The sequence below is a fragment of the Vicia villosa genome, linkage group LG2, assembly GCF_029867415.1.
Source record: "Vicia villosa cultivar HV-30 ecotype Madison, WI linkage group LG2, Vvil1.0, whole genome shotgun sequence".
In the NCBI taxonomy this organism is placed as follows: domain Eukaryota; kingdom Viridiplantae; phylum Streptophyta; class Magnoliopsida; order Fabales; family Fabaceae; genus Vicia; species Vicia villosa.
The window spans coordinates 97,349,115-97,367,356 of record NC_081181.1 but is presented as its reverse complement, the minus strand read 5'-3'; the positions used below and the strand labels follow the sequence as shown (position 1 = coordinate 97,367,356).

The window sequence follows — 18,242 nt, the reverse complement described above, 5'->3', positions numbered from 1 at the left end:
TAAGACATCCATTATCCTTTCCAAGAACCTTTATAGGTAGTCTTTTAAGACATTTTTTTAAACCTTTCCAGACAGTCTTCTTTAAGACATTCCTCATCCTTTGCTAAAAACCTTTTCAGGTAGTCTTCTTTAAGACAAACTTTCATATCCATTCCAGAAACTCTTTTCAGGTAGTTTTATAGAAGACATTATTTCGTTCCACTCATTACATCAATCAACATATGCATGAGCATAAGCATTATCCCATACATCAAAACATCCAATTCAAAGCTCTGATACTAAACCACATTGTCCACCTGCTTCCCGGTAACCTTACCAATAATAGCAACCTTGCCGTTCATTTCACTCATAAAACATATACATACACATTGGCATATACATATCATCTAGCGCATTTTCATACTACAAAAGCCCAGTTCCAACCCTCGTGTTGTGATAGGTGTGTTCTCCGACCCTCGAGTCATGAATATCCGACCCTCGAGTCGCAAACATGTTAGAACTTTAGCAAACGATCTTCTATGCAGGTAATTTTGTCCGCACCGGGGCAAGTGGATCCCATGGGTCCAGGTGAGCTTGCTAGAACTATGGCAAGTGATCCTTTAGGGATTAATCAAACTACGATAGTAAGCAGGTATGGCTAACTGCGACGACTTACTAAAACAATAGTAAGTGGGTCATATCATCTACGATAAGCTTACTCAAACTACGATAGCAAGTAGGTATGGCTGACCGCGACGACTTACTAGAACGATAGTAAGTGGGCCACACCGTCTACGATAAACTTGCTGAAACTACGATAGTGAGTAGGTATGGCTAACTGCGACGACTTACTAGAACGATAGTAAGTGGGTCATACCATCTACGATAAACTCACTCCAACTACGATAGTAAGCAGGTATGGCTAACTGCGACGACTTACCAGAGCTATGGTAAGTGGGCCACACCATCTACGATAAGCTTACTCCAACTACGATAACATGGAGGTATGGCTAACCGCGACGACTTACTAGAGCTATAGTAAGTGGGCCACACCGCAAACTTGTTTCCCAACTCCTATCTTCCAAATCCTATTTCAAATCCTATTCCAATTCCTATCCCAAACTGATTCCCCATTTCAATTCAAATTTCAAATCCTATTTCAATTTCAATTTCAATCCAAATCGTGACCCACTGCGTTACGTCTTATCACGTTAGTCCCTTGGCAGTGATATGGCACCGAGTTCTTTGGTACGTTAGTCCCTTGGCAGTAATCAAGACTCATTTCAATTTCAATTTCAATTTCAATCTCAAACTACGACTTATTACGTTAGTCCCCGAGCAGTAATGAGTTATGACTTGTCACATTAGTCCACTGGCAGTGACATGAATTATGTCTCCTCGCAAATAGGGATTTATTTTCCCTGATTACAAGGTTTCTCAAACAGTTCTTCAATTGGGTTTATCACGTTAGTCCCTCGGCAGTGATCTTCTTCAAAACTTCACCAACAAACAAGGTTTTATTTTTTTTCCAAAGTTACTAACTTCAACTAACATACTAACAATCATGCATCATTCAATTGCATATTTCTTTCATACATAATGCATATACATACATCGCTCTCATTTATTTTGAGAAGCTTATTGCATCATACATCGCATGCATCAAACCATTGCATAAAATTCAGGTTGCCTTTTTAGGCCGTGCTACGATCAAAACACAATGGTTCCCTTCAAAAGCACATGCTTCACACTCCAAAAGGAGAGGGGTGTTTACCTTGGATGGCATCTTTAAAGCCCATCTCCCACATAACTTCTTCCTAACAAATGCAAATTTCGGGGCATTCTCAGTGTCCAATCATCTTCTACCTTTAGATCACGATAGGCAGACGTGCCTATCTGATCCTTCAGGTTTAAGAAGATTGAACAGGGGCAGCTGTCATACCCCAAAATTTTCCCTCCTATATTCAATCAAAGGTTCTTCATTTCATCTCCAACAAATCGAGGTTCAAAGGCTTATTCAAGTCACTCTCTCCTAATCAAAGATCTCCAAAACTAGGGTTTTCATTTGATCAAGGGATTGTGAATATTCAAGGCTTCAAATGAACCTCAAGGTATCTCATATGTCTCAAAGTATCTCCATGTCAATTATCAAACTTCAATCCCAAGGATTTCCCACCCTATGGCTCAGGTCATCAATAATCGACTATGTTGACCTAAAAGTCAACTATGGTCAAAGTACAGTCAAAACTCCTGACTTTTGGTCAACATAAAGTATTTGAGGTTATATCCATCATTTGATCAAAGGTTGATCACGATCCGTTAATAAAAACTCAGAGATGAACAAATTCAAAGGTTCAAATTAGGGTTTTTATAAGAAAAGTCAACTCAACTTTGACTGGCCATAACTCTCTCATACTTTATCAGAAATTCCTCACTCAAAGCCTATTTTGAAGGAAATTGGATTCTCTACAACTTTGTCTCTCACAAGCCAAGGCCAGAAATGCTTCATTCAAGAGATATGGTCCAATACATTATAGGTCTTCCAGAAAGTCAACAAAAACACCTTTTGGGTCAAAGCTCATAACTTGAGAATGGAAGCTTCAATTAAGATGAAACCAAAAAGGTCATTTAAAGGACTCTTTTAGCTTTCTAAAAAGTCCTAGAATGCATTCATATGATTAAAATTGAGAGAGGTACGCATGGTTGAAATTGAGCAATTTTCAAGAGATGCACGAAACCCTAATTGCTCAAAACTTGGTTTCTTAACTAATGGGCCTAGAATTCATATTTCAAACACATCCATGAGAGCCTATAAAATTATTCATACCCTAATGGGCAGCTAGGTTAAGTTACTGATGGGTTGGAATTGCTTAACAGGGAAGAAAGTATGTGCATTAGGCACAAATGGGCGGCACACCTAGTGAAGACCTCAAATCAACAACTGTAAATAAAGGTTCCATTTCAGTAAAAGGGAGTTTTTGGTGGACTCAATGTAGTAAAGAAAATATGAAGGTTCGTCTTAAATCTCAATAGAAGAGAATAAGAGATGAAGATTGAAGCCGGGAATTTTGTTCGAGGAATCACTACATATGTTGTTCAAACTCTTTCTTCTAATATTTAAGTGTAAATTTATGGCGTGCAAATGTATATAATTCTCTTTTATTTGGGTTATGTGTAGTCTTCATCATAACTGTGTATTAATTCTAATAATGGTGTTTTTCGTAATTCTACTTAAGCTTTTATATTTATGATTCTTTGGACTTAATGTTTGTTTTGAATTAGCTACCAAAAACATGTTTATATGACATGATTTGTGATACGATAGGTATATCGTAACTTGAAAACATATTTTACTTACGAGTGAGATATTAGTGATGCATACTCTAAAGGGTTGATTTCTTTGTAAGATTCCATGAGTAGATTAAAGTTAAGAATTCAAAATTTGAACTCTCATTGTGGTCATATGTCAACCCGAGAAGAATTCGTCCATGAACTACAATGGCTTAAAAAAGGTCATTATATCTAGAAGGAATGAGACCAGGGCATTTGCATGATGCTGCAGGTGATAGCGGATGGAACAATTCAAATCGAAAAGACTAAGAAGACCCCAAGGAGTATGAATATGATGATTGAAGCTTCAACCGTCCAGCATTAAATTGTGAATCAATAATATTCCATGTTACTAATAATCGTCATTCACTATAGATTTAAGTGTGCTATCCATTTTATTCCAAGTACTTAAGCACACCCAAGTTTCTAACAACATTTGAATATTTTGATGTTAAAACATCATTTTACTTGATTTATGGTGTGTTTTTGAGATGAAAATTGAATAAGTACAACATGTGGAATACACTAATGCAGAAGGCTCACTATGCTAGCTTTGTGTGCACCTACCACACTCTACTACAATTGTTGACTTAGCGATATTTTCTGGACAAAAATGAAAATGTAAAAGTCATTCCTTAATTGAAGCTAAATCCTACAATAATACTTGTGGAATTTTAATAGTTTTTATGATTAATGACTTATTCAATTCGAAAAAAATTAAAAAATTGCTTTAAAGAGGTTTTTCAGTAGATGGTTCAGTTGATGATGATTTGAAAAGCTAAAAGCATTGGAATCACCAAATATGGGTGAATGACAAAGGTCAAAAACAAATGACATAAAAAAGGGATTTTTCTTTTAAATGTTTCGTTCATGATTAATGTTTTAATTATCTATGAAATATAGCATGACTATAAATTAATTGCTTACACCAAATTTAATTTTACTATTGTCTAGTGAAAACATGTTAATGTAAGTCAATAATCATAAGCCTATCAAAGTGAGTTATGTGCAACCTCATGTTTACATAAATAATAAGAGTGAACATACATTTTTATTATGTAGATGTTGCATCAGTCTTGCTATTACTTGATTAACTTAAAGTCATGGATATGATCGACGCATTGTTTGATTTTGAGTGAAAAACTACTTGACAAAAAAGTCTAACTTGTGGGGGTGTGATCCTTTCACAACCTCTTTGAGTCCAAAACAATTTTTTTCTTTCAACATTACAACCCCTAACCCCTTTTAAAATAAAAATAATGTTCACCACATTGTCTTAAGGATAAAAGAGAGCTTAAAAATGCAAGGATTTTTTCAAAAATAAAGTTGGTGGAAAAGAGGAACTGTTCTAAAAAATAAAATCAAGTAGTAATGTTAAATATAAAAGGAAAAAATATGATTTGAAAATAATAAAAATAAATAGAAATCAAATGTCAAAGCATCCAAACAAAAGAAAACCACAAAAGAAAAAATGGTTGTAAAAACTGAAATCTTAGAAATAAACATTTTAAAAAATAAAAAAGATTTACCAATAAGATTTTGCTCTCTTATCTTTAGGCTTTTTAATTCAAAGAAAAACCGTTGTTTTTTGTAAGCCCCACCACATTACAACCAAAGGAAAGACCTTAGTGATTCATGACTGATAATGTATCTTATACATTGCTTAGATAAAATGCAAAAATACTTACATAGCTCATGCATCGTAAAACTATGAGGGAAACACTACCATTTGGGAGATACACAATTAATGTTGGTGTAAGCTATAAAGGTCAATAGTTTTGATCCCTGTATCAAATTATTTATTAACAATTAAAAGGCTTTCTTTATTATATTTGTTTTTGTGAAATAATCAATTCCCTATAATAGCTAGTACGTTTAACGAAATGTTAAGTGTGACTTAATCATGAGATCTCGTTAAACATAAGGACATTATTCATAAAGTATCTATAGTCGAGATTTATTGTAAAGTGGAATAACATTAAAGTATTGAGACTATTACATGGATAAACTCAAGATCAAATCTCATAGATCATGGATAAAGAATTATAAGTTTTTACATAGGTATGTGTCATACCCCAAAATTTTCCCTCCTATATTCAATCAAAGGTTCTTCATTTCATCTCCAACAACTCGAGGTTCAAAGGCTTATTCAAGTCACTCTCTCCTAATCAAAGATCTCCAAAACTAGGGTTTTCATTTTATCAAGGGATTGTGAATATTCAAGGCTTCAAATGAACCTCAAGGTATCTCATATGTCTCAAAGTATCTCCATGTCAATTATCAAACTTCAATCCCAAGGATTTCCCACCCTATGGCTCAGGTCATCAATAATCGACTATGTTGACCTAAAAGTCAACTATGGTCAAAGTACAGTCAAAACTCCTGACTTTTGGTCAACATAAAGTATTTGAGGTTATATCCATCATTTGATCAAAGGTTGATCACGATCCGTTAATAAAAACCCAGAGATGAACAAATTCAAAGGTTCAAATTAGGGTTTTTATAAGAAAAGTCAACTCAACTTTGACTGGCCATAACTCTCTCATACTTTATCAGAAATTCCTCACTCAAAGCCTATTTTGAAGGAAATTGGATTCTCTACAACTTTGTCTCTCACAAGCCAAGGCCAGAAATGCTTCATTCAAGAGATATGGTCCAATACATTATAGGTCTTCCAGAAAGTCAACAAAAACACCTTTTGGGTCAAAGCTCATAACTTGAGCATGGAAGCTTCAATTAAGATGAAACCAAAAAGGTCATTTAAAGGACTCTTTTAGCTTTCTAAAAAGTCCTAGAATGCATTCATATGATTAAAATTGAGAGAGGTACGCATGGTTGAAATTGAGCAATTTTCAAGAGATGCACGAAACCCTAATTGCTCAAAACTTGGTTTTTTAACTAATGGGCCTAGAATTCATATTTCAAACACATCCATGAGAGCCTATAAAATTATTCATACCCTTTTTGTATTTTATTTATATTTTATTTGAATTTTATTCATATAAATGCAAAATAAATAAAATAAAATACAAGATAGTGAAATAAATCATGGGATTATACTTTTAATCTTATAAAGGCCCATATAATATCATAAAATAGTCACAATTTCGTTGGCATAGTCCATGAGGTAAATTTTCCAAATTTAGAAAGGATTAAAATGGTTCTTTCAATCAAGTTTCACTCTCTCCAAAAAACCTAATGTCCAAGCCCAAAGAAACCCTAATACTATGATATATATATTGTTAGAACACCACAAGAGGGGGGGACGAAAAGATGGGGGGTCTTAGCCACTTTAACTCATCTTTAAAAAATCAAAAGGTTAGGGCAAACTAAAACCGTAAGATCCAGGCATTCCTAGTCAATTCAAAGCCTTCATTCGTCTTCTGGAAGGGGAGGGGAACCGTTCCAAGCATTTACATCATCTTGGAGTATCCATAAATCGTGGATCTCAAGAGCTCCAATTGGTGAAAGGTTCTTGAATTCGTTTTCAATTTTATATGCAGTGTTAACGCGCTTATGGTGTTTGTCAGTGTTCAGGATCGTGTTTAAGGTAGGTGCAACGTATTTCATGAAAGTTTTGGGGCCCATAACGTGGTACACCATTGTTAGGGCAGGAGATACCTTGTTGCTCGGTCTCATGGTTATAGGCCGTTTCAGGGAAAACCAATACGTCCACGAGATTCGCAGCACCCGAAAACGGTGGTCTGGGCGTGATTTGTCACCAACTAACATGTTTTAGTAGAGCTTTAATTTGTTGCAGAATTTGAAGGATAACCCGCAGCAAAAGTTGCAGGAAAAGACACAGCAATTTCCACAGGAAATTCTGCAAGGAAAAAGCTTGAAGATGACGCTGGTGTGGCTGATCGTTGACCGTGATTGCGCTTCCCTATTGGTGGGTCAGCCTCATACTCCCTCTCTCCACGTGCGTGGCGTGTTTCCAGTGGGCAGGCAATTCGTCAAACTTCTCTCTCCCTCCACGATTGGTCTATGCGTACAACATGGGGCCTGGTTTGACTTTCCTTTGGTTTTCTTTAATTGATTATTAATTTATATTATATTTATTGATGATGAAACCACTAACAACTTCTGGCACACAGCACAATGGTAAAACGCTTCCCTTTGTAAAGTACAAGGCTTGGGTTCAAACCCTGGCCAAGACAAATATTTTTGGCACAGATCCGGCGTGATCCAACGTGCTGCTTCCCCATACGCTCACCATGGACTCTCAGTGCTTAACCATCAGATTTCCTATAATCCAAATCTAACGCTCCAGAATTACGGATCCACCATGCACCTTCAATAGCTCCCCACACAGGAATAAAACCAGGTTCCATTATATATTATATATACTAATTATATAATTATATTAAGCACAATATATTTGTTATATAATTTGATTTTTTATAATTTAATTAGAATAGATTATAATTAGGATTAAGGCTATAACTATTTAGAACTATTTTCCCGATTATATTCCCGACTATTTTCTCGATTAATTTATTTAATTATTGTAATTATAAAAACCAAAAAAACCCTAGAAAATATATTAAGGTATTAGGGTTTGCTCCACCCCATTTGTCCAAAGTATCAAAATATTAGGATTAAAATTATTATTCGTTTCGATTAAATTTATTGGTCGCGATGATTAATAATCGATTAATTTAATTAATCAAATCCTATAAATTAAAATACACATTATTTTGCTAAATGGTTTTAACCAAATCTATTGGTTACGGTGATTAGCATTTTCCTTTTATCAAATTCGTTGTTATTTGTAATCGAATCTATCGATTATGAGGAGTAACGATAATTAAAACACGCACATTTGCTATTCGTGATAATCAAATCTATCGATTATAGTGGTTAGCAATCCTCCCTTTAATCCGTTAGCCATGGTAATCAAACCTATTGATTATCGCGACTAATGGTAACAAATTAAAACCAAGGTTGTACGCCAAATCCTAAAACACTTCCAAATCTTAAAATACACTAAACCACGTAACTACATATTTTCAACACTGCGATGTTCACAACTACGATAAGGTAATTCAAAATACCTTCGAACTTCGCATTTCAAAACAATTTCAAAACAATTTCAAAACAATTTCAAAACAACTTCAAAACAACTTCAAAACACATCAAATTCAATTCAAAGGCGTACAACCCTGTCCCCGAACTACATAGACTCTGATCCTCCGTAAGGAGGTACGTAGGCACTTGGTAACAAGGCGAGTCCCCTTCTCTAAAATCTCAATTTTCCCCTATTCAATTCTTTAGCTATTAAACCTCAATATTTTAGCCATAAAACTTGACCCTTAGATTCAAAGCCAATAGGAAAGGGTTGAGGGTGCCTAACACCTTCCCTCGACCTAATTATAATAACTTACCCCGATCTCTATACTGCGTAGGGTTTCCTATTCGCCCTTCAGAATAGGTGGCGACTCTAAATATTTTAGTTTTAGGGCAGGTTGCTACAGTATGAATATTAGGAGTAATATTTCTACTAGATTGACCCGCATGGCGGTCTCAACCCTTAGGCTAGTAAATATATATATATATATATATATATATATATATATATATATATATATATATATATATTGAAAATTTTGAGTTTTTGTTAGGCATGACTATTTGGTATGAGATATTGTTTGCGGTAAAAGTAAATTCTGTTAGTAAAACTTTTCAATTTAAGGATATGTGTATTCATGTTGCTATAGAACAATATAAGGGTCTATTTACATTTTTTTTTAAATATAGTGAACATGGTTTTGAAACTACTCGCGAGAAATTGCTTTTGAAACGGATATATAAACCAAATTTTGTGATGTTTTTTAACCTCCTCCTTTCAGGTCATGTTTTGTAAACCTCCTCCTTCTATCCCATCGTATATTTTTGGTTTGTCGTCCATTGATTCTTGTGATTTCATTTTGACATCATGAAACAATGTTCTTTTACTACTACGCAAGAATTTGAGCAAAGCCCAATTGCATATGAAGAGGAATGCAAATAAACACCGTCGGAAGGTCTATTTTCCAATTACAACCTTGTCATCAAGAATCATTGTATGATATCAAATACTATAATTAAGCTCTCCAAAAGGTATTACATACCTTATATCGTTTTATCAAACGTTGGTCTAATGGCTTATAACCTAGAATTATCACCACATTCTCACATCCATAATGTCTTCCATTTTTATCTCTTAATGCCACATGAGGGTTTACCTTCGAATTCCATTGACCAATTACCATAATAATCCATTATCAACCACCATTTAGCCACCCTTCTTATTGTGTTAGATTTCCAGACACAATTGATTGATGTCATTCTCATGCGTTTTGCTCTAGTTCAGTTGCATGGGTTGTCGCCCGATGACACCTCATGGGAAAAATGAGATGATCTTTATCGTAATTACAACCTTGAGGACAAGGTTTGGTTTTGTTGGAGGACGTATTGGTATTAGAAGGCCCAATAGTAAAGACAAAGGATTAATGATGGAAAAGACTCAATGAGAGTCAGGGCCCTAAAGCAAAGAGAACAATCAAACCTCCTAAGAAGGTTGAGGATTATGTCACTAATTTGGCACTTGATGGAAAATGATTCTAGAAGATGGGGACTCGCGTTGAAGTTGTTACGTTTCTGTTTTGTTATTAAATTTAACAAATCTTTTTGTTATAACTTGAGGTGTATCTAGTGAGTTGTATGTTCCTCCCTTAACAAATTAGGCAATGAATTAATCTTTCCATGTCTATATTCTTCTAGGAGTATAATGAGTTAAAATTATACCACATTTCACATTTGAAGTATAATGAGTTAAAATTAGTACAATTTTTTATAAGCAAAAGGATCAAATATAAAGAGCACAAGAAGTGCTAAACTCGTGGTTACAAGATTACAAAAAAAAAAACAAAGGGAAATTAAGTAAACCCAACCAAAAGAACCAACCCACAACTACCACCTAGAACATCAATACAAATCACTTCTCGGGTCGATACACCATTCGGCCTAAGAAATAGGAAGTGGAACTTTAAAACCCGGAAAGAACCAATCTCACGCAAGTAATTTTATCAAACCAACCCCATCAAAGTTTGCTAAAATGAGACCTTTAAAAAGGATATCATTCCTACATTTTCAAATAATCCAGCAAGTGATTAAACCAAAAAACCAACCCGAATCCAAGACAAAAACCAACTTACAAGATTGTTCCAAAGAATGAAGACGATCCAAAATGAGGCATGAGGAAGAAGAATCAACAACCCGAAGCCAAATACAAATTTTGTTCCACCACCTCCTTGAAACGAAGCAATGACAAAAAAGGTGATCTAAGTCTTTGTCCACCTCGATACAAAAAGGACAAACCATATTGTGAGGGCCCCTCAGCACACCATGCTTGAAAAGCTCTGATTAAGTTGAAAGTCTATTCCACAATAAAGTCACCCAAAAACTTGAATTCTACTTGAAACCTTTGTTTTCCATAAACTAACCAAAGCCATGGAAAGTCGAACATCCAACTCCCAAATATGAGCTTCCAAATATGAAATGCAATCATAGGAATTGCTAACGGAGTAGCCATTAACATTCCTCCACCAAACAAAAAAAATAAGAAGAAAAAAAATCCTAATTACACAATTTTTATTGATAGGGTCTACTAGGTTAGGTTTATGTATATTAATGACTTTTTACAATTTATTATTCTTGACAAATCCTTGCTCTAATAAGTAATATCGTATGATTAATGTATTTTCAATCTAGTTTTAAACTATCATATTTTTTGCAAAATAGTTTGCCTAAACTTATTATTTTGTTGTTTTGATTTAAAAATGAAAGTAAACTTGTTGTATTGCTACTCATAACGATTTTTATACGAAAGGTGTTAAAATGTCAAACCTTATTTATGTCTTTTTGTTTTGACTAAAAATGATAAGATTGACATCTCAATTAGATTAAAACTTTAACTTATCACTTATCTTTATAATCTCTAACTGATAGGAAGTTGTTCCTATCAAGACTATCAATTTAGGGTTCAACAATAAAAAGAGAAAGACATTAAAATAAACTAAGGAAATAGAGATAAAAGATAACTTTTTGATTTCTTTTATTGATCTTCACTTTCTCAATAAGAGTACATATATAGTGATGACAATAGTGAGTAGTAAAATAGAGGCCCAATAACTAAAAGACCAACTAAATAATATCTAAGACAAGCCCAACTAACATAAATTATTTTAAATAACTCAAAGCTCACTTTTACAGGTTGTTTCTGTCGCAGCAATGGGAGGGTGGACGAGTAATGGCTGGAAATGGTCCGACTTTGGCATTCCGCAGAGTGTTATAGAGGAGAGGCGGCTGCAGATCCCGTTATCTAACATGACAAGTTTGCTGAACAACTATAGCCCGAAGGACGCAGCCGCTGGCTTTCGAGTCTCTGATGCTCAGCTTTCGGATCCCCTCCGTTTTGACACTGGCAGTATCACGACTGTGCTTGGGACAGTCGCTGCTGACTCGACAGCCGCTGAGGCGCGAACGGAATGCTAAGAAACTTTGTAGATCCTTTCTATGGCAGGATATTCAAGCCCTTGACAGTGCTGTTCCGGAGAATTTGTTCGCGCAAAACTGTAAAATTACCTTGGGAAATGGCTTCGAGACGTCGTTTTGGCATGCGTGGTGGACGAACGAAGGAATACTAAAAAGTCTGTTTCCATCTCTGTTTTCTTGTTCTGTATTACAGGTTGTTTCTGTCGCAGCAATGGGAGGGTGGACGAGTAATGGCTGGAAATGGTCCGACTTTGGCATTCCGCAGAGTGTTATAGAGGAGAGGCGGCTGCAGATCCCGTTATCTAACATGACAAGTTTGCTGAACAACTATAGCCCGAAGGACGCAGCCGCTGGCTTTCGAGTCTCTGATGCTCAGCTTTCGGATCCCCTCCGTTTTGACACTGGCAGTATCACGACTGTGCTTGGGACAGTCGCTGCTGACTCGACAGCCGCTGCTGACTCCGTCTCTTGGATGCTGGAAAGCAGCGGTACGTACTCGGTAGCTAGCTGTTATCGTTTGTTAAGTACTAAATATATTCCTATGGGTCCTGTGGATAAATATGATAAAGCTATTAAGCTTATATGGAAGATGCTAGTTCCTATGAAGGTAAAGGCTTTTGTTTGGAGGAGTTTTTTTAATAGGCTTCCTACCCGTGTTGCGCTTCAGACCCGTGGTCTTAATTCTTCGACCTGCTGCTGCTTTTGTGGTGATTGTGCTGAATCAATCGAGCATCTTTTTTTGGACTGTGTCGTTGCTTCTTTGGTGTGGAAGGATATGGCGGATTGGATCGGATGGAAGGTGGATAAGTGTTCTAGCATTAAGGAAAGCTTCATGAGATGGTATGGGTATTCCAAATATAAAAAAGTGAGGAAAAGAAAAGAAGGGGTTTTGTGGATGGCTACTTGTTGGAATATCTGGATGGTTAGGAACGGCATCGTGTTCAGAAACGATAAGTGGAACGTCGACGATATAGTATGGAATTCTAAGATTACGGCATGGAAATGGTTGGTCATAGGAAAAATTAGCCTTCCCAATTGTGACTTTTATAATTTTAGCAAAGATCCTTTGCTTTTCTTTTCATAAGTTGTAATTGGAGGATAATTTCTTCTCGGGGCGTTTCGTTTGTCGCCCCTTTTGTTTTTTTGTAAGTTCGGTTGAGAACTTGGGTTCTCTTTCATCAATGAAATTCTTGCTTACAAAAAAAAAAATTACCAACCCCTTCAAAAACAACCTTGTCCTCAAGGTTGTAAGAAATAATGTCACAAGTTTTTTTTTCTTCTTCCCGGATCCCACCTCTTAAACTGAGACAGTTTAATCATTACAACTTGAGCCACTAAAAGCATTTCTTTCCAAAGATATGAGTCAATGTTGTCTCTAAAAGTTGAGTTTGAAATTTGCATAAACTTCAACAGAAGCCAACTTGATTGTAGACCTTTAAATTTTTCTTTGAAACCATTCCCACAATATTGAACCAATCTTGCATGATAGAACACACACATATATAGAACCTCACTAGGATTATCTTGTAACCATAAAGTTCTATATACAAAATCAGCTTTGGAATACTCAGGACACACAAAACCTACATAATTCAAAACACGGGTAATTATGTTCCTTTTCAAAATATCCATATTCTTAGCAACAACATGACCACTTTGCAAGGTAGCACCATTTTGTACAAAAAGTTTTGTTACTGTTTCATGTCCACCAAGTATAGCCTCCCATAGAGATACATTTCCATATGAATCTCTACTATTGGGATTTTCTCCATAATATAACAGAAGCAAAACACAGTTTTCTTTTCCTTTAGATGCTGCTAAACATAGACTCACCGGTAAGTCTATTCTACTGCGAGTTAACATGTTTTCCTTCTCAACCAAAACTCCATCTATGATCAGATTGTAAAGCTCTTTCAACCGCTGAAGGTTGTTCATGATTATGGTTCCAATTATACTTCCAATATACAGTGTATCACCAAGGAATATAACTCCCAAGATAACAGAAATAGCAATTTGGAGTGGCATGAATGATGTTACATAGACAGCCCCCTTTAAGTGAACTGACCAGGCATAAATTAAATTGCTTATTAACTTTCCAAATATTCCAGAAGAAACAATGGAGATGAGTGAGAGATTTAGTCCTATTTTCCAAGCACTTGCATTTGGAACTGATAACAAAGCTACAAATATTGATATGATGGTTGCAGTAGTGGAGTATAACAAGACTAAAGTTAGTTCATCTTGGAACTCTTTCAAGTTGTGCACCTGTAAAATATACCATAGTGAAAAATGGTTGTTAGTTGAGCTAGAACCACCATCCCACTTGTCATGCTGCCAGTACTCCAAAATTTTGTTAAAATCAACAAGTCCAATCATCTCAGCAAGCCCAACTAACTGCCCCCTTGTATTAACAAAGAACAAAAGGAAAATAGGGCAGCCACCAGGTTTCTGCTGAGCCTTTTGGTAGGCGCCCTCAAGCTTCTTGTTTCCGTTTTGTGTGCTGGCCCATACTTGATACTTGATGCTTTTGTGAATGTCATCCTCACTATAAGATTTGATGACAAAAAATTTAGCATCAATGTATTCTTCTGGAAAATCAAACTTGTTGTATTGCTCACAGTCTGGAATATTAGAAGTATTCTCCTTCTCTTCATCAGCACTAACTAGCAAATTTTGCCCTTTCACAGCAAGAACGGGCAGTGCAATAACCTTTTGGTTCTTGCCACCCTTGGCCCTAGGTGTACCAGCATTGAAAAGAGTTGGAGAAGCATTAGTAAACCATCTCTGAGACATCAAATGATAAGTCTTAACAGCAGATTCAATATCATGCTTATGAATTCCAACATCAAATGAATTTTCCACAGGTGTCCTAAGTCTGTCAAGAAGATCTAAAAATAATTCTTCAAATTTAGCCCTTGTAAGAGTGGTCTCAATATGTTTGGGCCCATCTGATGTGGCAGTTATGAATAGCAAACTGATGTTTGTTTGAGTCAATGATGAAAGCTCCATTTTAGCCTTCTCAGCTGTATGGATAAGACGCTAAAGAGCTTGTTTGTCTTTCAAAAGGTCAATACCTTCATCTCTCTTGAAGTCACCAGCCAGCCAATCAACAACTCTCTTATCAAAATCATCACCACCCAAGTGTGTATCACCAGAAGTAGACAACACCTCAAACACTTTGTCACCAATCTCAAGCACTGAGACATCAAAAGTATCACCTGCAAGGTCAAACACCAAAATGGTTTCATTGTTTTTCCTTTTAAAACCATAAGCCAACAACGCAGCAGCATCCTTCGTAGCTGTCTTTTTTGAATCATTGTAGTATGTCGGCACCGTAACCACAGCCTTCGTTACTTTATCATTGAAAAACTTTGAAGCATCATCAACAAGCTTCTTCAAAACCTGAGCAGAAATTTCTTCAGCTGCGAAAGATTTACCGATAGCAGGACAATCGAGTTTAACGTTACCATTATCATCTCTGATAACTCTATAAGAGACCTGCTTCGACTCTTCATCAACCTCAGACATCTTCCTTCCAATAAACCTCTTGAAGGATAAAAACGCGTTCTCGGGATTCACAACCGCCTGCCTCTTTGCAATTTGACCGACCAGCCTATCATCGTTCTTGCTATACGCCACCACAGACTGAGTCGTTCTCTGACCTTCCGCGTTGGTGATAGTAGTAGGCGGATCTTCTTGAAGCTCATAAAATCTCTTATCAACATCCGATGCCTTTCGAATCTTCGACAAATCCAAGGAATCATCGTCACCCGTCGACCAAAGTTCTTTCTCTAAATTGCGGTTGGAGGAGGAAGGGCTCCAATCGGATAAGAATCCCCCTTCAACGAAAAGTGCTTCTCTAGCGACTGAATCTCCTTTGCGAAAATTAGGGTTTACACTGTTGCTTCCGCTGTTGTTGTATCTTCCTCTAACGCTCCCTCTTCTACTTCCACTGCCCATTTTCTTGCGCCGATTGAACAATCCCGGTTGTGGTTTGTTATTGGAACGTGATTTGTTGTCAATCAATGGCGGTTTTGGGAATTTTTTTGACGATTTTTTGAAACATGGGTGAGAAACTAGAAATTGTTTTTCAAAATCCCTTCTAACCCTACAAGGATTTGGATTCCGAAATTGTTGATGAGCAAGGTTGATTGATGAAATTTCTTGGAAGTGAAACTGATAGTTAGTTTTTGGGTAGTGAAACTGATGTGTGGCTTCTAGGTAATAATTATTCATATAGGTGGACTTGGTGAGTGCTTGTTGTTGAATGAATGGTTGGTGTGAAGATAGAAGTTGTTCTTGTGGGTCGTTGTGTGGTTCATGACCCCGATTTGGATAAACATATGAATATGAAGGATGTGTTATTGAATAAGAGGGATATGGGTTAGGTATATGTGGTGAGTATCCATGATTTGGATACAAATTTGGTGATGATGATCCAACATGAATGTAACAAGGTGTAAAAAGTTCCCATGGAAAAGATGGAAAGGATGGTGTGATAGGAGTGGTGTTTATGGTGGGTGGAGTGGTATGGAAATGAAGGTGTATGATAAGAATAATCCATAGGAGGATTTGAGTACATGGATGAAAGCACCAATTGATAGGAAGTTGTTCCTATCAAGACTATCAATTTAGGGTTCAACAATAAAAAGAGAAAGACATTAAAATAAACTAAGGAAATAGAGATAAAAGATAACTTTTTGATTTCTTTTATTGATCTTCACTTTCTCAATAAGAGTACATATATAGTGATGACAATAGTGAGTAGTAAAATAGAGGCCCAATAACTAAAAGACCAACTAAATAATATCTAAGACAAGCTCAACTAACATAAATTATTTTAAATAACTTAAAGCTCACTTTCATACTCTATCACTAACATTTATCAAATGTAAAATAAAAGGTACAATCTCAAGAGATTAGACCAAAAACCAATGACAAATAACAATCGCCTCATTAAAAAATTTTAATAGTAAAATCCATTGTTAATGAAATTAAATCAAGTAATAAAAAATCTAATTTATAAAAAATAATTAACAAAACATGTACTTAAATAGTTCAAATCTATTTTTATTTTTACGAAAACCTTGCAAAAAATTTAATTTTAAATAAACTTTAATTGAGTCACATAACTAGTTGAATATGGTATCGCAAACCTTAGAGCTACATAATATTTTGAAAACTTATTAAACTATTTCATATTTTTATTTAGAAAGTCTAAATATCAATTCACATTTTGAAGTTTAAGATATTACATCAAATTTAAAGCTGGTGATATATCCACAATGCAAACACATTTTAAGAACTAATAATTTTTGTCATAAAAATAAATAACAATATTATGATATCACAAGATGGTGATATATCCGTTCTACATTATTAATGCATATATAAATATTAAAATTTTTTTTGACAAAATGTAAAAGTATTAATTAAAATACATCAAATTCAAATGTATATACAGAAGTATACGAAAAAGCGGAAATAAAATGTATCACAGTAGTAAGATAATGCTCTCACGTTAGCCACGGATTATGACTTGTCCAGCTAATAACCATAATAAAAGAAAGTGATTATTTTAATCCTTTCTTTATAAGTTAGTGCTTATCCCTTTAAGTTCCAAACAGGTCTTAACCTACCACTTTTGGAAAGCACACGCCGCACACGCGTTGCTTTGGTGAGTGAACTGATGGTTACCTTTATGACTGCTTCGTGAAGAAATTTTAACTTTGCTACAACAATATCAATTGTATTTATATACTATAAATAGTTTATTGGAGACAACTTCTCTACCCATCACAAAAAGATGGGTAGTGTACATTCAACCAATCACATAATACTATTTAATTTTTACATATTTAATTATTTATTAAATAGTACATTTGTTATTTTCAAGACATTTTACACTGAAAGTAATCTTACCCAACTTTTTGAGTTGGGTAAATAAGAATTCACCTACTTTATTATATATTTTTAAATTTAATTTCTTCTCTCTAATTTTATGGTTCTTTTTTCTATTGTAACAATTCTTTTTAAAAATTTCTCACCCCACCCCATCGGCATTAGACGTACCACCGAATTGATCAAACTGTCATAGTGCTTCCGTAGATGCATCTTCAGAAGTACATTTTTTTTAAATGTTGGCTTGTTCCGTAGATGCACTTACGGAAGATTTATGAACCTTCATCTACGGAATCAGCCCAGACCCAGAACCAAAATAGCAGCATTTTGAACCATAAAAGACTCATGCATTGACTCATTGATTAATCGGCATTACAACGAAATTTTCAACAGAAAATAAGAAAACCAAGAAATCTAAGAAATTGCAACGGTTAAAACAATGTCATCTAATCCATGCATGATTTGAATGCAATCCATGTCATATTTCACTTCAT

General features: G+C 35.4%; 1 protein-coding gene across 1 annotated transcript in view; it reads right to left on the bottom strand.

Annotated features, from left to right (window-relative positions):
- LOC131649637 (uncharacterized) overlaps positions 1-9,563 on the bottom strand; it is a gene marked incomplete at its 3' end in the record, with an annotated part of 45,807 nt that extends 36,244 nt beyond the window's left edge. Inside the window, exon 1 of the mRNA XM_058919390.1 lies at positions 9,423-9,563. Coding sequence (XP_058775373.1) covers positions 9,423-9,563 — 141 coding nt within the window. The remainder of the gene's footprint in view (positions 1-9,422) is intronic.
- Between the last annotated feature and the right edge of the window lie 8,679 nt (positions 9,564-18,242).